This window comes from Acomys minous (assembly GCF_964271855.1).
Source record: "Acomys minous genome assembly, chromosome: 3".
In the NCBI taxonomy this organism is placed as follows: Eukaryota; Metazoa; Chordata; class Mammalia; order Rodentia; family Muridae; genus Acomys; species Acomys minous.
This window is the reverse complement of record NC_140485.1, coordinates 131677056-131700903: the sequence shown is the minus strand read 5'-3', so window position 1 is coordinate 131700903 and position 23848 is coordinate 131677056. Positions and strand designations below refer to the sequence as shown.

Genomic DNA, 23848 nt, shown 5'->3' with positions numbered 1-23848 from the left:
TGGGAGCTGCAGTAGCTTTGAGTTTGGGGGAGAAGCAGATATGTTTGGAAAATGAAAGATGAATGTTGGGAGGTACAAATAGACATGGGGCCTGTGCTCCCCATGTGCCCAGTCGCATCTTAAACTCCCCGCCTTCGGTTTCTTCCTTAGCAGACTCCAGTACCTTTACCATAAATGGCCTGGAAAGCTATTGGTGTGGCGTACAAGGGCTAGTTTAGAGGTTATGAGTTTATTCTGTGTCTTCTATAGGCCTTATCATTTAAACCAACATAAATTATTTTCCTAAATCTATTTACACTGGTTCCTTGATTTTCTATCACTGACTTGAGTTAGGGCAAATGAAATGCTCTGTGTTTCCAGTGACACTCAGAGGAGGCTGCGACACCAACTCTCTCTCAAGGGCAATTATCATGCTTCCGTTCTACCCAATATCCACGGCTGGATAATTTAACAGACCCACGCTCAGTTCAGCTTGTAAACTGCCATGAGTTCCAGATTCTGTCAGTTACATCTCACCGCGCGCCGCCATTTCAGTTTTAAAGGATGATGTTTTTAAAAGCTTATCTCTTCTTTTCATTCACTCTTCCCGCTAAGCCCTCAAACAGACCTGCAGGGCGGCCGCCCTGCTATTATTTTTGCAACACTGGCATTTTGGTTTTAATTTTATTTCACTTGCATAAATTGCCTCCCGGCTTCTGATTAGATGCTTCTCGGCAAAGCAAGTGTAATGGATGCGATAAGGAGGCAGACGCTATGACGAGTTCCGGCAGCGTGAGACGGCTTGACGGGTGTCTCTCAGAAAGCTCTCACGAACTAGGATATGTATTTTTGCTAACATTCCTATGCCTGGGATCCAATCCATATCCCCAGGAAGACGAAAGCAAGGAGGCTCTACATGGAGGTGGGAGAGAAAGGGATCGGTTTGTATCAATCACTAGAGAAAACAATAGGTTGATAAAGCAGATTGTAGGCTGGCCTGAGCACAGCTACACATGCAGAAAGCAAAGGAAGAATGGTCAACTTCAGTCTGGGACTGTAATTCAGTAGAGGAGGGCTGGATGAGCAGGTAGAAACCTTGGATTTCCCTCTCCACCTCCCCCCCCTGCCCCCCCCCTTTCTTTCCCCAACAGACCAGGTTGGCTTTGAACTCCTGACCCTATCATCTCTCCACTCCTAAGTGCTGGAATGTGCCACCATGCACAGCCAACAAGGGGGACATTTCTAGGGACATTAATACTCGGTAATTTCCCTGCTGGGGCTGCTTTCATTTAAAGTGACTCTATTGATGCAAAGAAGAATTTGGCTTCCAGCTAGAGAGGAAAAGATTGAAACAAATGGATGGGACCTAGGTGACCTTTCATAGCAGAAAGACACCGCCTCCATGAGTCACAGGACTTTTCTCCTCTTGCCGGCCAACAGTTTTTGGAAACTGAGGAACACAGTCACCTTCCTCTCCCTAGGACACACCATGCTGAAAGGACAGGAAGGTCTCCCTCTGTTTCTGGTCAGACACACGTCTGATTTCCCTGGAAGAAGGCGTGATGCCATTCGGGCAGAGAACACTCTGCCAGTGTAGCGCATCAAGAGGAAGCAGTTTTCAGGGAAAGCAGGAAATTCTCATGTCCAGATAGGGAAGGGGGAGGGGGAAGGGAAACCACACAGGGTAGGGAAGAGGAGGGAACTGCCGAGGGCTCAGGCACGGGTGAGAGGTCACAGGGATCAAGGCGGAGCAGGAGCTCCTTCATTGAAAACTCAGGACATAGATGCTAGGAGCCAGGAGCGCTAGAGAAGGGATGGTGTTTTGCTGAGACTTTTGTGAAACAGCTGGGCGTTTCTCCATTGATCCATGGGGCAGGAGAGTGAGTGAGTGGGGAGAGCGGTGTAGGTGACTTTGCAGGAAGCATGTGACCCTGAGCTCCCAAGGGACAATCAGGGTTGGTTGAGGTCTCTACATGGTGAACTCTTCACTTGGTTATGTCTTGCTTGTACGTTTCACTTAAGGCACAGCATGGGGAGTGTTTGCTTTCCTCACTGTGTAAATAAATGTCAGTCTCTGGAAAACGCCGCAAACCATCCCTCCGATCGAAATCTACACGGTTCACCTTCACGTGCGCTGGAATTTAGAAAGTGCTCACCCAACAGCGCATCCTAAAGTGGAGCGGGGAGAAACGCACCCCAGGGCGCTGAAAGAACTTTATCATTGACCTGAATTAGACCCAGCAGGCAGCGAACTCTACATTCAGTACATACTTAGACAGAGAGCGGGAAGGGAAAACAAAGTGAGTTCAACAGAACGTGAGAAAGAACAAACCGGCAATGCCTCTGTGGGGTGGGGACCCAGCTTGCTGCTTTCACAACCTCCACCCCTCCCAAGCCCCCCCCCCAGTAACTCTCCACCTAGCACCAGTTTACTAATCCCCCTGCCCCCCCTTGCCTCCCCCCCCCCCCTGGCTCCAGCAGCTTCCTGCTTTCTGGAGGCCAGCTAAGGCAATGACGTCAGGGGTGCACCTGGTAGCTGTGTGGCCAGATCAGGCCACCCATTGCAGAGACAAAAGCCACCACCAGTTGAAGTGGATCTTCTGGTCCTTTGTTCCCGAGAGACTTCCACTCTGGGATAGGTCCAGCCTTGGCTCCTCCCCACAATGAAAAAAATTAAATAAAGGTGTGTGTAGGCATTCACATAGCATTCTGCATTCTTTTTACCTTCTCCTTAGCCAGGGCACGGGGCCCAGAGGGAATGGACTAGAAGAAGGGATGTCACAGCTGTCCTGGCCACAGTGTGCGTCTTCCTCACGAGTCTGTGACACAGACCGCAGAGGCCCTTAGAATATGGTGTTGACTACCTCATACATACCACCAGAAGGCTCAAGCTCTTCTGGATGAACTGCAGGATTGTTTTAAATCCAAGATTCCAGTCAAGATTGTCAATAATAATAATAATAATAATAGTAATAATAATAATAATAATAATGTAACAACAACAAAACAGCCTGCATAGAATTAAATTAAACCTCACAGTGGCTGATAAAAAAAAGAATTCAGTTTAGGCACAGTAACTCACTCTTGTAATTCCAGCGTTTAGAGGCTGAGGCAGAAGAAGTGGGAGGTCAAGGCTGGCCTGGGTTACATTGCTAGACCCACTCACTAACCAGCCACCAACAAAGCCACCTAGAAAGAACTCACACTGTAAATTCTTTCAGAGCCCTTTGCTCACAGCCTCAACATGATATCAAAGGAAAACAGTCACCGAAAGAGCTGACTTCAAGTGGACATCTGCTAAGAATTCAAGCTTGGCTGGATACTGCTCCATGCTGTTTTGAAAACGTGTCACTGCTTAGGAAAGGTCTTGGAGAAGAAAGGAGTCCTTCACCCCTTCTCTACCCCGAAACAGACTGTAAGGAGGGCCCGGGACTAATTAACAGGGAGAAACCTCTTGCATCTCTTCTGCGCAAACACCGGGCAGGTCCAGACACATCACCCTGAGAGCATTCGGCTATTCGGGGCCCTCCAGCTTGTTTCCCTTGCTGGAACACAGCAGGCCACCTGCAGACCACCACCCGGACAGCCCAAACAGGCAAGGCAGAGGAGCCGGGGTCAGATCCCACACGCTGGGACTCTGACTCCCCTGAAAGGGTTTGGCCCAAGTTAAATATTGTTCTAAGTGCTTATGGTTTATCATTTCCCCATTTATTGTAGTTTCATGTTATAAAAGTGATATATGCTGCTTCATGCTAAGGGTTTTGGTGTGGACTTTCTGGTCTTTTCTATAAGGAATTTAATTTCCAACATCACTTCACATTTGTGGCTTACATAGTAAATATTTCATGCCAAGTGATTAAACTGACTTTCTAAGTAATTAAAGACTGCACCAATGGGGTAGGACAAGGGCCATTTTTTTTTTCCTTTTTGCATGAGAGTCTTTTCTGGAAAGTTATACAGGCTCTTGGGTTTATTGGCTATTATAAACCATCAGCTCCAAGGAATAGAGTAGTTTATAAAATCTGAGGCTGGGAAAACTATAAGAAAGTATGTGCTCCTTCTCTGTACCACTACAAAAAAAGTGCATTTGGCAAATTATTTCTTAGAAAAAGGGGTACTGAGCAGTCATGCTGTACTGGCTGGCAAGTTTACTTTTTTTTTTTTTTGTACTTTTCAGTAATGCATTGGGAAGGATAAATATGGTGATACCATCCCAAAGAAGCAAGGATACACAGAAATGTGTCCTTTACATTCTTTTACATTAATTGATTTTGTGTATGAGTGTGTGGACTTCTGAGGAAAACTTCCAGGGGTAGGTTGATGCCTTCAACCATACTGTTCCCCGGTACTGAACTCAGGTCCTTAGGCTTGGCTGCAAGCATCTTTATGCACTGAGCCATCTTGCCAGGCCAGCAATGCTCTGCCTGCATGTACACCTACAGGCCAGAAGAGGGCATTAGATCACGTTACAGATGGCTGTGAGCCACTGAGTGGTTGGTAGGAATTGAACTCAGGACCTCTGGAAGAGCAGTCAGTGCTCTTAACCTTTGAGTCATCTCTCCAGCCCCCCAGGAATGCATTCTTACACAGGGGCAAAGAAAGCTACTTTAGAAAGAAATACTTGGATACCTTAACAGGTATAGAACCCCCAACGGCAAAGTCTTCTGGTGCCTGTGAGCCGAGGAGAAGCCTGGGGGCAGGGGTGGGGTGGGGTGGGGGGTGGGGTGAAATGGACCAGAGAGGTTTCCACACTGGGTAATGCACCGACCACCAGTAACTGATTGCGTTAATCAGCGGCAATTTAAACCAATTACCGAGCGAAAGGAATGTGGTGTCACGGTTCATGTGGCAGCTAGGTGAAAGGGAGGAGTACAGGTAAGCATTTAGCAGCTAAAATATGGAAGGGATAAGGAAGTAAACCCCCTCTAGCCCTTCTCCCTGTCACTTCCCAACACCAGTCAGGCTGAACAGTTATTACTCATGGCTGGACTCGCTTCTGTTGGGATTCTTTGCTTCCAAGACTTATGCAGTAGCAAAGGTGCAGGAGAGCTATTAGCCTCCCCCTGGGACATACCACGAGTGGACCTGCCCCTTGGTTCTAAAGCCCATGACACTCTGTCCGTGTTGGACATTTATTTACCCGAGTCTGTTAAGCAGAGGCTCACAGGACAGGTATGTGATCTGGTTCCTCTCCATAAAGTTCACGCCATGCATGATGGAGGTACTGACCAATGATTGGTTGAATGGATGAACGAAGGAACGAATGAACAAACGAATATAGGCTATTGAAGATGGAGAGCCTTTCTGACTGTTGAGGTCTGCAGGGGGCAAAATGGCTTTGTGTCTCAGATGCGTGACAAGCAGGCCAATGTGGAGTGACTAAGCAGAGCTTTGATTCACTTGGCTAGAATTTTCCCACCTGCTGGAGCCGGTTCCCTCTTGTGTCCCCATTCCTTCTCCTTAAGTCATCCCACCAGGAAGTTACCACAACGTCTCTCAAAGGGCTGATGAATGTTCCAGCATTCCAGCAGCCTGTGGTAGGGCCCAGAGTAGGGTCAAAGAAAGTAAATTCCAGCCTTATTAGGAGATCCTGGCTTCCTTGGGGGAATCTGCCCAGCTTGCACACTGCTTCCTGAGCTGTCAGAGAAAGCAGCCGTCTCATAGCCTGCCTCCGAGAGACAGTGCCCTGCCTTCCAGGACCCCCTTTTTACTCAGGCTGCACTTCCTTCCTGATTCCTCAGGCCTGATTGTTTCATGATTGCACCGTCTCACGCCCATGGACACTCCCTCTGTCCCTGAGAGTGGCCTCAGGAGGAACTTCTGAGCTCCGTAAAGTGAGATAGTGGTGCAGATGGCTCACTCCAGGAAACTCCGCCCTGGGGCTATTCCACGCATTCATTGATTAAGTAGTCACAAGTCCCAGAGCCAGGCCCAGGAACAGGCTGGGAGCGGGGGCTCACTGACTTTCCAGGACAGCTTTGGTTTTAGCCTGGCCACGAAGGTGGTGGGGTATGAGAAGATTTACCACAGAACTGTCCCCCTGGCGGCTGCGTCTCTGTTTCTAAGAGAGCCCTTTGTCCTGACCACCCTTCAAACATCTGACACTAGACTCATTCTTGGCCTTATTAATCTGCCTCTATACCTGTCTCTCACTCTGCCTGTCTGTCCGTGCCTCTCTCTCTCTCTCTCTCTCTCTCTCTCTCTCTCTCTCTCTCTCTCTCTCTCTCTCTCTGTCTTCCCCCACTTCCGGCTTTTCCGTTGTCCCTTACTTAATAGTGTTTCTCTTTTATGTCTGAATATGAAATGTCCTCCAGCAGCTTGTGTGTTCGAATTACCTGGTTTCCATTTAAAGGAGCTGTCTGAAACGTTGTAGGTGGTGGAGCTGGAAGAAGTGGGCCACCAGGGGTAGGCCATGAGGTGTCAAAGTGCAGACCCACTACTCTGTGATCTGCTGCCTTCCCTCCCTGCTGGACTCTTCTTAAGCCATGAGTTGAAATAATAATCACATTTCCCACCCTTTCCTCCCTTAATTTGCTTTTGTCACAGCAAAGAGAAGGGTAAGAAAACCACCCCTTTCTGTATCCCCCGCTGCCGGCAGCCATCTTGGCAGCATGGTTTCAATGCTTTACCTCTATGCTGGTCTCCTATCACTGCTGCTGCAGCATCAGCTGACCTAACTCACCTCCGGGGGTAGGGGTGGTGCTGGTTCTTTTTCCCTTAAACTCTCTCCACAAGGTGCTGCTGTGGTGGCTTCCTAAAACACACATTCTAAGCAAACCCCGCCCTGAAGTAGTGCTCTATCATGGCCTGAGAGACAGCCAAGCCCCTAAGGGATTGAATCCAAGATGACTCCTTGGCCCTGAACTACCTTTATCCCAAGCCTCAGCCTCTCACTCCCCACATCTCCAGCCACACCGAGTTGCCTGGGTAGGGACACCATGTTCTTTTGAGCCTTTGAGATGGCATTCACCAGTCTTCAGTTCTGAGTTCACAACATTTATGATGAGTCCCCCTGTTCCCCCCCCAATACCCCAACTCTGTGGTAGAACTAGCTGGTACATCCTTGTCTATGAGGAGGCTATGAGGGCAGCATATTCTAGATGGTTCTACACTGGTCACTCCTCTGTTGTTCCTGTTTGCTTTTCTCAGAATCTCTGCACCTCAAGTGAAAAAAAAAATTGTGCTCAGGAAACATTCTGCCCAACTGCAAACAAAATGGTTGAATATCAGGGAAAGAACTCCTGTGCGTTCTTTTCTTGTTTGCATAACAGAGCCCTATTATAAAAATTATTATAACTTTTAAAATTTGGACTCAGGTCAGTTGCTAGCAATTGCAGTGATATTAATAAATGCTGAAGGATAGTCACCCCTCTTTTTGCTTTTGGTTTTTAGTTTTTTGAGACAGGTTTCTCTGTGTAGCCTTGGCTGTCCTGAACTTACTTGTAGACCAGGCTGGCCTTGAACTTGCAGAGATCTGTCTGCCTCTGCCTCTCTGAGTCCCACAGGTGAGTGCTACTGCACCTGGCTTTTTGAGTATTTTTTGTTTTTGTTTTGTTTTGAGACAGGGTTTCTCTGTGTAGCCCTGGCTGTCCTGGGACTTGTTTTGTAGACCAGGCTAGCCTCAAACTCAAATACCTGCCTGCCTTTGGCTCCTGAATGCTGAGATTGAAGGCGCTCGCTACCATGTCCAGTTCAATCGGCTGTAATTTTAAAATTCTAAACATAACCTAGGTGTAATCATGTGACAAAGTCAACTTTAAGCCACAAATGCCTATGGAGGGAAGCTAGCCTGGGTGGCCGGAGTAAAGCTCAGTTATTTCTCTGCTCACCCCCTCCCTTCTCCAACAGATACCCTGAAATAACAGTGGCCATTCCGAGTGACACAGTCCCGAGTCACGATGACCATGTGAAATGGGAACCCAGGTGACTAATTTTCTTAGCCAGATTCTATCAGATGTGGCCAGGAAGGAGCAAGGGGGCAGGAGACATTGATCCCCTCAGCTCCTGGGGTAGATGTTAGATTAGGGTCCTGGCTAGTGTGAGCAGCCAGCCTCAGTTTCCTCACAGAAGTACAATATGATAAGTTGGAGCTGCTACGAGGTGAAAAAAATTTGTCAAGTCCGGCGCTGGGACACACTGCTCCTGAAACAGCAGGCTGATGACTTCTAGGCCACCACTCTCTTCTCTGTCCCAGAAGAAAATTCACTTCAAGACTCTATGGATCCTGAACACATGTTCTAAACATAGATGAGCCTGGCCTGCAATGGCAGAGGTGTTGCCCCCCCCCATTGTGTTTGGTGCTTAGAAAAAAAAAATAGCAAATACTGTCAATTCCTCCCCAGTGTGTGATTTGTAGAGTTGGCAGAACATGATTAAGACAGGACAGCAACGCAAACGAGGAAAGGCTTTGAAGCCTGGTACTCACTGTTCCCACCAAAGGGTAAATGAACCCGGCCCCAATGCTGGCCCGGACGTCGCTGATGGGCAGAACGAAATCCCTCGGCACCCCTTTTTTGTCAGGCTCGTGAGACAGGGAAAGGTGGGTCTTTGCCATGCAAATGGGCAAATTTCCAAAACCCTGTAAGAAAGAAAAGGAAATGCATTTACTGCCACAAAAAAATGCTGGTCCCATGGACCTGATCTTCATTTTATACCCCCTCTGCTGCAACTGTATGCAGATCCGAGCAGGTGTAGGTACAGGTGCAGGTGCAGGTGCAGGTGATGCAGGTGCAGGAGTGGCTGCTCTATATGTTGAGCAAGAAGCTGAGGGTAAGATCTCATGTTTATACGGCCATTATTTAGCTGGGTGTGAGGTCTACTGTTTACTCTGGAGGTTCTCCTAAAGAGGAGGGACGTGTGTGTGTGTGTGTGTGTGTGTGTGTGTGTGTGTGTGTGTGTGTATAAAACCAAGGCTATTTTTAGGCACAGCGGTGGAACAGCTATAGAAAGCACACTCCAAGGCTATTAATATCCAGGAAGGAGAAAGGTAATCCGGTACAAGGCTCCTAATGAGGCTCTTAGTCTCATTGTCCTGTCCTTCTTGGAGTCTGCTGGGAAGCAAAGGGCCCTTTGTGCTGGCTGATGAATCATAGCTATTTGATCTATGATTACATTATAGGAACTAAGATGAGGTCACAATTTCAGCCTCTTTTATTCTTAAGAACCAAAGTCGGTGCCTGACCCAGAATTCCAAAGGTGAAAGGGGAGGAAGTCACGTGCGGCGTCTTACAAAAAGCACAGTGTCTGGGAAGGGTGCTGTAATTAAGCAGCACATAGCGTTCCTTCAGAGACCTGACTAATTAATTGCCACCACATACTTGACACTAACTTTTAAGCAATATTCCCGTGGTAGACAGACAGATGACAGAATGTAATTGCTTATGATTCAACCTAAAACTATTTAGAATATTTTAGAGTACTATCAACTGTGGGGGCTGGGAGCTGTGTTTTTGAAACCCCAACTTTTACATACTAATAAGGATTTTGGTGAGGAAAAAAACATCACAATCGGTACCCAGAACTTTTGATGTTATAAAATGATTAAGTACTGGAATAATTCCTATGAAGTGATATATATGTAAATATATATAGTCTTTGAAATTTATTAGAAAAATTAACAAATATATCATCCCATTAACATATTACATCATAAATAATATTTTATAACTAAAAAGGCTATTAAAATAAATAATAGCTCTGAGCATTAAAAGTTCATGGGGAAAATACCACAAACTTGATGACAATAACCTTCCTTGTTGTCTGTATAGAAGTGAAAGATTTGCCATAGAATATCAAAGTGCAGAGTGACTGGCCACCTTTTGGTGTGTGTTGGGGTTATGGTTTAAGAGACAGATGGCCTCTAGCCAGGCTGACCTTCAACATTTTACGTAGCTAAGAATGACCTGAACTTATGATTTTCCTACTTTCATCTTCTAAGCAATTACAGGTTTGCAAATCTAAACTCACTTTGCTCAGTGCCAGGGACTGAACTCAGGGCTTGGTGTATAAGCATGAACTCAGCTACTGAGCTACAGCCCTACTCTGGGAATCTTTTTTTTTTTTTTTTTTGGTTTTTCGAGATGGGGTTTCTCTGTGTAACAGCCCTGGCTCTCCTGGACTCACTTTGTAGTTCAGGCGGGTCTTGAACTCACAGAGATCTGCCTGCCTCTGCCTCTGCCTCCTGAGTGCTGGGATTAAAGGTGTGTGCCACTATGCCCAGCTTGGGAATACTTTTTTTTGTTTGTTTGTTTTGTTTTTGTTTTTTTGAGATGGGGTTTCTCTGTGCAGCCTTGGCTGTCCTGGATTCACTTTATAGACCAGGCTGGCCTCGAACTCATAGCAATCCACTTGCCTCTGCCTCCTGAGTGCTTGGATTACAAGGCATGCACCACCATGCCCAGCTTTTCTTTCTTTCTTTTTTTTTTTAAAGAATTTATTTATTATTATGTATACAGTATTCTGCCCACATGCCAGAAGAGGGCACCAGATCTCATTATAGATTGTTGTGAGCCACCATGTGGTTGCTGGGAATTGAACTCAGGTCCTTTGGAAGAGCAGTAAGTATTCTTACCCTTTGAGCCATCTCTCCAGCAACCCCCCCCCTCTTTTTTTTTAAATAAAGAAAAGCTCAGGGGCCAGGGAGATGGTTCAGTGGGTAAAAATACTTACTCTTCTAAGCTTGAGAACCTGACTTCAAATCCCAAGCATCGGTGTGAAAATCAGGACATGGCTGTGCTTGCCTGTGACTTCAGCATGGCGGGAATGCTGTGCAGAGAGACCAGTGGATCCTGAGAGCACCCTGGCTAGGGACCAGCCAAAAGGTTAACTTTCAGTTTGGCGAGAGACCCTGTGTTAAGGCAGTCAGGTAGAGTGTAATAGAGGAAAGCGTGTGACACTCTGCTTTCTGCAGGTCTATGTATAGGTGCACACGCCTATATGCTTACATGTGTGCAAAACACACACACTCCCTCTCCCACACAAAGGAAGAAAAGCTGGAGCCGGGAAGGCAGCTCAGTGCTGAGGGCCTGCTGGGTGTGTGAGGGAGACTCTTAGTTCTGTTTCCAGTACGGCAAAACAAAACAAAAACAAAGAAACCAAGTAAAAAGACAACCCTCCAAGGGAGAGTGTGAAAGCAGTTCTCCATTACCACAAATTATAAAATGGGGTTTCCCACATCTGGGGAAACCGCAGGGGCCAGCAAATCGGAGTGCAATGGATGAGCCTCAGCCTGGGAAAGCTGCCTTTCTGATCCTGCTCTATCTCCTCCTTGCCAGGTTTGTTTTTCCAAGACAGGGTCTCTCTGTGCAGTGCTGGCTGTCCTGGAACTGGCTCTTAGATCACACTGGCCTCAAACTCACAGGGATCCACCTGCCTCAGCCTCCCGAGTGCTGGGATTAAAGTCTGGTACCACCACACTTGGCTGGCAAAAATGATTAAAAAAAAAATAGTGTTTATTTATTTATTTTATGTATACAAGTGCTCTGTCTTTAAGCACACCAGAAGAGGGATTCAGATTCCATTACAGATGGCTGTGAGCCACCATGTGGTTGCTGGGAATTGAACTCAGGACCTCTGGAAGAGCAGCCAGTGCTCTTAACCACTGAGCCATCTCCCCAGCCCCACAAAAATGATTTTTTAAAAAATCAAACCCTAGAGAACACTCAACTTGGCACTGATAGGATACAGTGTTTAACAAAATATAATCATCAATTTATCAAAATGCCAATTTATAAATAGGATAAAGGAGTCGGAGGGGAAAAGGCCAGCAATGTTACTTGTAATGTAGTGATCCTCACAGCAAGCTTCTGAGATGCTGACTTCTACAGGAGTTAGGCTAAAGTAGGTGGAAGCATTGTAGGCACACAGCCCCCCCCCAGCTGCTTGCTCACTTGCCCTTGTCACTGTGTAGAGGTACAAGATGGTGGAGCCTTCGATCCCTGAGGACAAGCTAATGAACTGCCTGCATAAAAATCATCATCGGATACTCCCACCATGACCCCCAACCCCCACCTGCATGGTGCAAGCATTGTTAAGATAGCGAAGTCCCACAATGAGGAAGTGTTGTACACAGTCAAATGCTGACTCCTGCCCTGCACACCAACGGGACACTTTCAAATGCTTCTGGCGGAGTGAGTGGAGGCATGAGTGAATAAGGATGATACTTATACCATGTACACTGGATAGGGATGGAGTCCAGTGGGTAAGTGCTGGCTTAGCACAGGAGCCAGGCCCTGGGCTCCAGCCCCAGCGCTGCAAACCAGAGCTGCATTCAGGATGTGGCTGTCACTCATGTCCAGAAGCCGCGGATGCCTGAGGCATAGGATAAATGCTCTTACCAGGATGCTAACAAGACCTAGGCTACCATTGTAGTCTCTGTTGACCCTCAGGAGACAGGACTTAGCTGTCCTGAAATCAAGGTGTTCATCTTGAGACTGTAAGCCAGACCTCCCTGCCCTCATAAAAGTACAGGGGTCTTGTTTACCTGTTGCGTATAGCGCTCGATTTTGGATTGCGCCTCTGGAGACAGCTCAATGTCCTTGGCTCCATAGACAGTCTGGGCAATGGTTCGTATCTTCTCCACAATTGGAAGCTGGAGGGACACGAATTACAACGGAGGTGTTAGACTTCGAAAATTCCCCGACAAGCGTAGCATTGAGAACCAGCTCCCCGTTCTCCTTCTGTCACCCAGAAATGTTCACATCAGCAGTCAGCGATCAGGAAGGAAGCCTTGATTCTTAGCCAACAAAAGCCTGTCAGCCTACTTAACCATTTTTATCCATCTCAACATTAAAATAATGATTTATGTCATGTGAAAACATCCCTAAAAATAATCGAGATTCACAGACATTTTAAATGCTGATATGTTCGGGCGTTTCACCAGAAACCCAGACATTGACTCTCTTGTCACATTAGCTAGCCCTGGGAAATCAACCAGTGTGGGAGAAACTTTGAAAAGACTAGACATTCGCAAACGTTGCTAGGTATAGTGGCACATGCCCCAAATCCCAGCGCCTGGAAGGCTGAGGCAAGACTGCAAGTTTTCGGCCAACCTAGGCAACATAGTAAGGCTAGAACCAAAACCCGAAATAACAGCAACAACCCCCCAACAGAAACAACCTCCATGTAAACAAACCCCCAACTCCCTCCAAAGGAAACAACCAACAAATCATCTCCAACAAAATAAAAGCAAAGTGAAGAATACTGGTAAATCAATGTGTGTGTGTGAGTGTGTGTGTGTGTGTGTGTGTGTGTGTGTGTGTGTGTGTGTGAGCGCATGCGTGTGTGCAATGCTGTCTAGAAAATACTAGACAGAAGAGCTAAGTGTAACCCTGCTGGAAGGACACGTGACCCATTGACTGTGTACGTTAAGGGCATATGGTGCATTTATACAGGTAGGAGAGTTAGCCAATAAAGACAGATAGAAACCTAGCACTTGGAACCTCCCCAACCCTGACAGAGCCACAGACAACTTGGAATGATGCTTTCTGGTACTGCAGATTGTGTTTCTGTCAAGTTGTTCTGTGATCTGGAACTTAAACACTGGGTACTTAACAAACAAAACAGAAATGAAAATGTAAACCCTCACCCCCCCCCCCCCACACACACACAGACACTGCTGCCCCAGGCTCTCACTATGTAGACCAGGCTGGCCTCAAACTCAGAGTTCTGCCTGCCTCTGCTTCCTGAGTGCTGGTATGAAAGTCACAAGCCACCATGCTCAGCAAGTGCAAGTATTTCTAAGCTGTCACTGGAGGCCACAGAGACAAATACTGTGTTCATGAATGTGGAGACTCAGAGCTGTGCACATATCAGCCTCTTCTATAACTTCCTTTATTAGTCCAATGTGATTCTAATGCAAATCCCAAGAGCACCTGCGATTTCAGAATGTGGCCAACTGGTCATAAAATGCGTAAGGAGGAGCAAGTCATGGCACAAATCAAATATCAATAATACCACAGACCTAAGTGAATAAATTCCTTGTGACAGCAGCACCAGAGTAGATGAATTAACTCAGAAAGGCATGAGGTAGTACAAGGGAAGGGGTACAACAGAGGAGGGTCGGTGACCCAGTAGACTTTTGATTAGAAAGCAATAAAATTAGATTCCCACCAGCCCCTCTCCCTGCAAGAAATGCAATACGGAACACAGCCCCAACATGAAACCTAAAGCTGTAAATCACAGGATTCTGACTTCCCAACGTAGGGAAGCATTTCTTACAGAGGATAACAACAGAATGGCTTAAAGTTGGGCATGGGTCATGCACGCCTGTATTCCCAGCACTTGGGAGGTACAGGGAGAGGGATTAGAAGGTTTGGGCTAGCTTTGGCTACATAGTGAGTTCAAGGATAGCCCAGACTTCATGAAACCCCATCAATCCACCCATACTCATACTCCCACACCAATGCACATACACATAGCAGAATAAGTCATAAAAGAAATGATTTATGGATCCTTATTTTTTTCCTGGGGGCCAGAGAGGTGGCTCAGGTGTTAAAAGCAATGACTGCTCTTTCACAGGACCTGGGTTCCATTCCCAGCACCCACAAGGCAACTCATAATTGTCTGTAACTCCAGACACAGAGGATCAGACATCCTCTTCTGGCTTCTGAGAGCACAGAGTATGCATATGGTGCATGGACATACATAGAGACAAAATAACCATATACATAAAATAAATTAAAACAAGAGTTTTTTTCCCCCTGAGACAGGGTGACTTTGCTTCCTGAGGACTTGGGTTATGGGTGTGTGTTATCATATCCAGCAATTAAAAAATATAAATCTGAATTTATTTTTTTTAAAGATCTTTTTTCTTAAAAAAATATTTATTTATTTACTATGTGTGCAGTGCTCTTCCTGCATGTACATGTGCAGGTCAGAAAAGGGTATCAGATCACCTTAAAGATGGCTGTGAGCCATCATGTGGTTGCAAGGAATTGAACTCAGCACCTCTGGAAGAGCAGGCAGTGCTCTTAACTTCTGAGCCATCTCTCCAGCCCCATAAATCTGAATTTAAAAATATAAAACTTGGGCTGGACAGATGGCTCAGTGGTTAAGAGCACTGGTTGCTCTTCCAGAGGTCCTGAGTTCAATTCCCAGCACCCACATGGTGGCTCACAACCATCTGTATTATGATCTGATTCCCTTTTCTGTTGTACATGAAGTCAGCATACTCATATACATAATAAATAAATAATTATCTTTAAAAAAATAAAACTTAGAGGTAACATAATAAGAGGCAGGCCTTTGAACCCTTGTGTCCTCTGCCTGACAGAAGATAAAGATGCGACTAGTTTAAAAGCTAAAAGATTAGTACTAAAATGAATTTTGAATGCTTATAAAAAGACATTTAATAATGGGTAAAAACCAATAGCCATATGAAAAATAGACTCACTAGTAATCAAGAAAATAGCTATTAAAATGATAAAAAACAAACAAAAACAAAAAAACCCCCCAAAACCCTAACTCATGGGGAGCCTGAGGCTCTGAGTTTGGATCCAGCTGTCATATAATATGGCTCTGACCTACTGATACAGATACAGTAGACTGAGGAGGGGAGACAGGCTCACTGATTATGCAAGCCTAGGTAAAGAGCAAGCTTTGGTTTAGCAAGAGACTTATTAAAAAAAAACAAACAAATAACAACAACAACAACAACAACAAAAACAAGGCAGAGGGCTGGCAAAATGGCTCAGTGGGTAAAGGAGCTTGCTGCCAAGCCTGATAACCTGAGTTTGATCCTTAGGACCCACATGGTAGATGGAGAGAACCAATTTCTGCAAGCTGTCTTCTGACTTCCACACACTGTCGTTTGTGTGAACACACACACTAATCCTGGAAAGTAGCAGGGGAAGACAGCGGAGATCAGCTTCTTCAAGTGAGCATGCATGGGGGAGTATGCCTGCGCGCGCGCGCACACACACACACACACACACACACACACACACACACACACACACACACACACGAGCATACCCCCCTCCTCTCCCTCCCTCCCTCATCTAAGAATCAATCCACAGTGAAGAGGCAGGAAGCTAAATGTTCTTGCCTCAGTTGCACGGGGAGGGGCTCACTGGCTCATCTTTGTGGAAGCTCTCTGCCTTTTCTCTTCTCTTTGAACGGTCTCTACTGCACGTCTGACTTTCCAACACATACTTCAGCAAGAAAAAGCCCTGCACTACAGCACTGCATGGTCTGCTATGAGCCAGAAATACCTCTGGCTGAGGTACTTCAGCAACTGCACCCATGACCTTGGGACTGTTGTGGCCTCTGCCTTCTTGCTTCTGGGATGGGCCCATGAAATCTCTTTCCCTGTTCTCTTCAAACACCAAACTCTCTGAAGCTCTCGGGTCTACCTCAAATGCCACCTCTCCCACAAAGCCCTTCGGGCAGCGGTTCTCAGTCCTCAGTCCCCAAAGGGATATCAGATATCCTGCAGGTCAGATATCTCTATTACAACTCACGGCACTAGCAAAATCACAGCTATGATGCAGCAATGAAATAATTCTACGGTTGGGGAAGGGGGTCCCCACAACACGAGGAACTATATTAAAGGTTCTCAGCATTAGGCAGGTTGGAAACCACAGGCTTAAGGACATTTGTTCTCTTTGCTGATGTCGGGAGCACCTGTGGTGATCTTCCCCAATGGAGGGGCTGCAGGCAAGGCTCACGCTGCCTTGGAAAGGACTGATGGATTCCGGGGGACTGACAGATTTAAGTGGCTGGACATAAGTCTAATCTTAAAATCTCCTGGCTGGCAAGGCGCCTTTTACAAACTGTAGGATATGAAAATTCCTTTGTGACTTGTGACTGTTCATATCTGGAAAAGGACAACTGGTTACTTCCTGGCAAGGCAGAATGGGAACCAAGAGCTGGGGGTCGGGGAAGCCATTTCTATCCCTGTGTCTAAGTGAGAACTGCCATCATCGGAGCTGCCCCATAGGCATAGATGCAGGGAGCGCTCAGTACAAGTCCAACGAGGATGCTGTAGCAATGTTATAGAAAGCGCTATGGCACAAATGCAGAGGTGAGGTTGGGCTAGAGACAGCTCTGATGGTAACACTTTCAGTTTTGGAACTGAACTAAGAAGGGGCTTTGCTCACACTATGCACGTGCTTTACCATTGAGCTATATTACTAGCCCTCTTTTTACTTATTTATTTACTTTTTTCCCCTTTTAGTTTTGAGACAGGGCTTTCATAGCTTGCTCCAGCTGGCCTTGAAACCATGCGTAGCCTAGGCTAGCCTTGCACTTGCAAGCTTCCTGTCTCAGCTTCCTCAGTATCTGGCATTAAAGGACTATGCCACGAAGCCCAACACAACTCCTAACACACAGGACTCAAAGCTCATGTTAGCTGAAGAACTAAGACGGGCTTTATTCTCTGAGGCCAAGGATGTAGCAGATACTTTTATTATCGTGAGAGGAATCTAAAGTGAAGCAACTTGAGGGAGGCTTCATTTTGGCTTGCAGTTGGAGGGCACACGTTCCCTCGTTGCAGGAAAGGAAGACAGCAGGAATATGAGGTGCCTGCCTTCAGCACCCAGCTTGCTTTCTCCTTTTCAATCTGGGATGCCAGTCCACAGAATGACGTCGCCCACATTTAGAGTGGGTCCTCTTACCCCAGTCAGCCCAATCTAGACCCCCTTGTTCCTCATGGACACACCCAGGGGGTCTGTCTGCTAGGTGACTCTAGATCAACCCGGCAAGTTGATAATACTAGCGTCGATAACATTAGCAACCACATAAACCATCTATTTACCTAAAGGTTACTCCAAGCTCTGGGGTGGACAGTTACCCTCAACATGCAGCTGAACAAATGGCTTAAATTTCTTGTCCTCTAAGCACAAGCTCCTAGTGGTATAGGAGTTCCAGAAGAGACAGGAAAGTTCATACGATGAAGTGCTGGGGTGACAGGAACTTTGTACACGAACCATTGATCTCACTGCACAGCACATCACTGAGCAAGGAAGTGCTCGCTCCCGACACTGTGCTGAAGCCACCACAATCTCCTCTGCTGGTCAGCAACAGCTTAGGGCAGACATACAAGGGTCAGCAGGTAAGGGTACTCGCTGACGTGCCTGACTGGAATTCGATCCATGGGACCCAAGTGGTAGAAAAGTGATAACTGACTCCTGAAAACTGTTCTCCATTCTCCACATGGGCAACATAGTACATGCCATCCCTCCAAGATAGACAAAGATTTCATGGATGCTAGAAGTTCTTTCTAGCCGGAGAGAATCTTTTCTTCAAGCAAAAGGACCATTTTCTGGTGGAGGATGCCAATCATCAGGATCCTGCCCCCTTAAGCAGGGAACATCCGGTCCTGTGTATCTCTCCACCTTTGCTGGGCTTTTGATGTTGCCACTTCCGGTACCGCTCCAGCCTTCCATCATCCCAAGGCAGTGCGTACATCTTTTGCCAATAACTAGTCTATTCCTTGCTAGTGTTTACTTAAAAGTGTTTTGGGAATACCAAGCCAGTGCCAGGCTGACTTTGTGAGCTGTAACTAAACGGGACTCCCACAGAACCCACGGTGGGTGGAAAATTAGGAAGCAGAGAGCAGTGGGGCATTCTCCTCCCCTCCCTGGTTCTCAGTGCGTGGCTCTAAGTAGGCACTCCAACCCACTGAGCAGGAAGCCCCAGGCCAAGGTTCTGAGAGACTTCTACTACGATGTTTTCCAAGTAAATACATACAAAATATCTCAGTTAACTTATCCTTTAGGGATAGTGTGAAACTGGGTCCGTATGAGTACATAGTCTCACCGTGGGTAATAAATATATTGTCTTCAGCAAATGAACATTCTATTCTTTCCCTGCTTGGTTGTGAAGAGAAGTATAAACTTCGGGGCCAGCCCAGTGTAATGATCTTCATCTGAACTAAGATTCACGCACACTGCTTCATGGCAAATGATAGCTCTTATAAAAAACAAATGAAATGATAATGTTATGAGTGTTTATTCATTTACCCACATTCCCGTGATTGTGTACACAGGGACGAATCTGTTTATTCCCTTCCCCTGGTAGGCCTAGTGTCTAGCAGCGGGGCATACACACACACACACACACACACACACACACACACACATACACAGTACGCCTTGCCCAAGCCTGTGCTAACCACAGTGTCAAGGCGTCATGAGCAAGTTTCGGGGACTTTCTGTGCAAGAATCCCTGATGGGGTGCAAACAATGGCACAATAAACAAGAGTGACAGGGGAGTGTGCAATCAAGGTTCTGAGTAAGCATGAAGAAGCCAGGAGGCAGCAGACCGCAGGGAAGGCATGGCCATCTGCAACAGCTGGCCAGACATTAAAGGGGACTCTCAAGGGTGTAGTTTGGTGGAGGCAGAGCACTTGCCGAGCATGCACAAGGCTCTGAGGTTGGTCCCCCAGAATGAGAAAAACAAAAAACAAAACAACTTGAAAAGCGTCTCGAAGGAAGGACAAGAAAGATCTCAACAAGCAAAAGAAGGAATGAGTGTCCTACAGGAAGAGCAAGGCAGAAGCCTGGGTCCAAACAGCAGGAGACAGAGAGCTTGGTCTAAAGTAGTGAGCATCTGACTTGTGCAACAGAGTAGTATAAAAAACAGTAGAAAGACTTCAGGGCCTTGAGAGGTGGCTCAGTGGCGAAGAGCATTGGCTGCTCTCGCAGTGGACCTGGGGCGGACTCCCAGCCATCTACCTGGCAGCTCACAACCACTTGTGAACTCCAGTCCCAATGGATCTGATGGCATCTTCTGGCCTCTGTAGGTACCAGGTGCACAGGTGGCGCCCAGACACACATGCAGCCAAACACTCTACACACCGAGTGAGAATCAATGCTTCGTAAAGCCGGTGCCTATACCAGTGCTGGTGATCCTTTCTGAGCTAACACTATGCTAGACCTTGACTTCTCCAAACACACTCCATGCCAGTTTCCTCCCAAGCCCCTGAAACTGACAGTTAGAAACCTGGAATGTTCTAGAATGGAACTGCTCAATGGAATGTCACCCTACAAATACTTTCCAGCTATTCCTTCCAGCCAAGAAGAAATGCATGTCATGGAAGTGTTAAAGCCCTTGGAATGTGACTAGTGCATTTAAAAAATGACCGAGGAGGTGAATTATTAATTTTATTTTAGTTCATTATAATCTAAACAGCTGCCGCTGTCTTGGGCAGTATGGCTTTAGAAAAGCAATATGACCAACCGTCCTATTGTTATGCAGCTTGTTGTGGTTGTTGTTGTTTTGTTTGCTTGTTTTTCCGAGACAGGGTTTCTCTGTGTAACAGTCCTGGCTGTCTTGGAACTCACTGAAATCCACCTGCCTCTGCCTCCTGAGAGCTGGGATTAAAGGTGTGCACCAACACCACCCGGCTTGTGCAGCTTCTTTTTAAAAAGTTATTTTATTTTGTGTGTATGGGTATTTTGCCTGCATGTATGTCTATGTCACGGTGTCCATGGAGGCCAGGAGAGGGTGTTGGATCTCCTGGAACTGGAGTTAAAGATGGCTGTGAGCTGCCATGTGGGTGCTGGAAATTGACCCTGGGTCCTCTGGAAGAGCAGCAAGTGCTCTTAACTTCTGGTTCATTTTTCCCAGCCCCTTGTATAGCTTCTTGCATGCAGATGTTGGTCTAATGATGCCATCAGTGTAAGGTGGAGGACACGGTGACTTTTCTAGGTCATACTCATGGCACAGCTATGGTGACTCAGGCTGGGAGAAGCTACTCAAGAGTCACATAATATGTTATTCTTGAAAAGGTTCTGGAAATACCCAAAGAAACTGTTAAACTATTTACAAGCTTTTTTTTTTTTAAAAGTAGAATAAACCAGCCGATAAGTCCCAGAAAAGTGTTTACTGGCTTTATATATATATATTTTATGATTAGTTGTCTGCATGTACACACACACATACACACACATACACACACACACACACACACACACACACACACACACACACACACACACACACGTCTGGGCATGGTGGAGCATGTATTTTACCCAGCAGGCAGAGGCAGAGCTCTGTGAATTCAAGGCTACCTGGTCTACAAAGCAAATTTTAGGCGAGTCAGGGGGGTTTGTGGTGGTGTCCATATATTGGCGGTCACCAATAGCTGTCTAATTATACTTAGGGTCCATTCAAAAGGAGGAAAGTTACTCCTGGCACTAGAAACCTAGTCAAATGAGAGGAGAACCCACTGCCCCACTTTACCAGACCAACAAATTCCTAACTCTAGTCTTCTTTTGTTTGTTTTTCTGGTTTTTTTTTTTTTTTGAGACAAGGTTACTTTGTGTAGTTTTGGCTGTCCTAGACTTGCTTTATAGACCAGGCTGGCCTCGAACTCACAGTGATTCACCTGCCTCTGCCTCTGTGAGTGCTGGGATCACAGGTGTGTGCTACCATGCCAAGCTTTCCTAACTCTATTCTAAAACGTATTCTTTTATCCACAGGGAAGTACAGCTCTCACCCAACAGAGATGCTCCTCTTTATAGCAAGTGGAGACCACTGTAGAAAACAAATGGTCACAACACAGAGATTCACACACATCATGGAGACCCAGCCCCAGTGGATACACCTATAACAGAACTCCTGCACTGAAGGCTCAGGAAACATCACAAAAGAGCGGGTAGAAAGACTACAGGAGCCAGAAGATCAAGACATCCTGCTGTGAGATTGTATCTGCCTGAAATGCTGCCTGAACAATGACAATATTAATAGAAATACAAATGCGGAAGAGGAAATCTAGGGGGAAGGTCCCACCCACAGGCAGAGGACTACAGGTCAGCAATGACTGCTGAGATCAGAATTAGCCTCTCCCAGAGATGAGCCCTTTAGTCCATTATCCAGCACAAAGTGGTCAGCTGTGACGTCATGCACACACAAGCAACAGAAGCGGTCTCAGCTGGCTGAATTTATATATTTATGAATTCTCAACAATAATCAACGAAAAAGAGGCCATTAATTTGAGAGGGAGTAAGGGGGGCATAGGCAGGGTCAGAGGAAGGAAAGTGTGGAAGTGACACAATCACCTTTTAACTAATGAACACACACACACACACACACACACACACACCCCAAATAAAGTGGAATGTTTAAAAAACAAAGCTGCTAGAAATAACAATGTAAAAAGACTTTGTGGGGCTGGAGGGCTGTCTCAGTGGACAAGTGTGCTTGCGGAGCAAGCATCAGGAGCAGAGTTCGAATCCCCACATCCACTGTAGGCCCAGTGCCACGAGAGACATAGGTTGATGGAGTTTGCTGTTTGCCAGTCAACCTCCAGGGTCAGTGAGAAACTCTCTTTCTCAATGGAATGGGGTACAGAATGATGAGGTAAGATGCTCTTGCATGACCTCCAAGTGCATTCAGGTACACATACCCCTCCCCCAGCCACACACACGTGGGCATATGCCAGAGAGAGAGAGAGAGAGAGAGAGAGAGAGAGAGAGAGAGAAAACCAACAACAACAATGAAAAACCAATGTCTCTGAAAAACCAATGTCTCATAAACAAACAGAGATGTTTCTGCTTACTTGGAGATCAGCTGCTAAAGGCAGCAGCTTGGAAAAAAAATCTCTTTTGAGTGATGAAAAGACTACATAGTGTCCCGCTACCCACCCCTGACCATATCTTAGTAAGCCCACGCGGTTGCTGCTTCAGCCGGGCACCAAATAAAGTCATTGGTATGCGTCCTGATATGCTGAATAAAAAATAGTACTCTTTTGTTTCTCCAAGGCCATGGAGCTGAAAGCACGTAGGTTAACCATTTTTATTCTGTGATACTGGAATAATGTATTTTGATGCCTATGAAATATTTAAAGAGAAGGATCAATTAATAACTTGTAAGTCGAATATAAATCTCCAGGTGCACGGTGATTATTACTACAGCTCATAGTCTGTATTTTAAATGAAGCATTAATTTTTCAATGACATCCACACACTTTGGCAGGCGCCCTTTCCGGTAATTCAAACAGACATACAACTGGAAACTGTCCGTGTTCATTTGCCCTGACCAGACAACATGGGTACAAGGGCTGCAGGGCACATGTACCACCTGGTGTCCCGGAGCAGCTGTCATTGTTACAGGGAAGATCAGGGCTCTGTATCTCTGACACAAACCATACTTTGTGCCAGAGACATGTGAGCCACCGAGGGGGTGAGCATAAACTTTCTAGGAGCCTGAACCCCAAGAATCCACCCTGAGCAGGGGGTTCACTTCAGAACCCCCGAGGAACCTCATCCCTCCCCCCCAAATCCCCCCACCCCGCAAGGCAACTGGGATGTGTGATGCGGAACAATAGGATCTGGGAAGCGAATAAATGTTGCATTGTTAGAAAACCTGCATTCACCACTGAGAAATACTGCAAGTAACGAATTTGCAAGAATGATTTTTTTTTGATTATTCTCAAATAGAATTCTGCAGGCACTACCACACTTATTTGCAATTCTTCCTCATCCCACCCCCACTCCCCGCCCTGAAATTTTGATCTTCCTTCTAAGCTTCCTGAGTGCTGGAATTACAGATGTGCACCACCATGCCCGCTTGATCATGCATTTTCATGGTATATCTTCTCTTTTGCGTCTCACAACCCAGCTCGGAAATGTGTGTGTTATAAGAGCCGTGGGAACAAACACAAGGCATTGCTCCATTTCACTTTCATGTGCGAGGAGCCCATGAACTTTGCACGTGTCTGACTTTCCCAGCTGTATAGCAAAGCCATTTCCTGTCCGCTGAGATGTGCTTCCGGGGGGGAAACAACCCTGGGTTCAAGACCAAATGTTTCCCTCAAGACTAAGGAGTGGGCTGGAGTGACATCTCAGCTGATGAAGTGCTTGCTTTGAAAGCCTGGGGACCTGAGTTTGATCTCTCAGAACCTACATTAAAAAAAAAGAAAAAA

At 46.3% G+C, this 23848-nt stretch overlaps 1 protein-coding gene across 1 annotated transcript in view; it reads right to left on the bottom strand.

The window, feature by feature from the left end:
- MTHFD1L (methylenetetrahydrofolate dehydrogenase (NADP+ dependent) 1 like) overlaps positions 1-23848 on the bottom strand; it is a 183848-nt gene that overhangs the window by 35976 nt on the left and 124024 nt on the right. The window contains exons 25-26 of the mRNA XM_084777825.1: positions 12461-12568; positions 8405-8557 (exon numbers count right to left, since the gene is read on the bottom strand). Coding sequence (XP_084633951.1) covers positions 8405-8557; positions 12461-12568 — 261 coding nt within the window. The remainder of the gene's footprint in view (positions 1-8404; positions 8558-12460; positions 12569-23848) is intronic.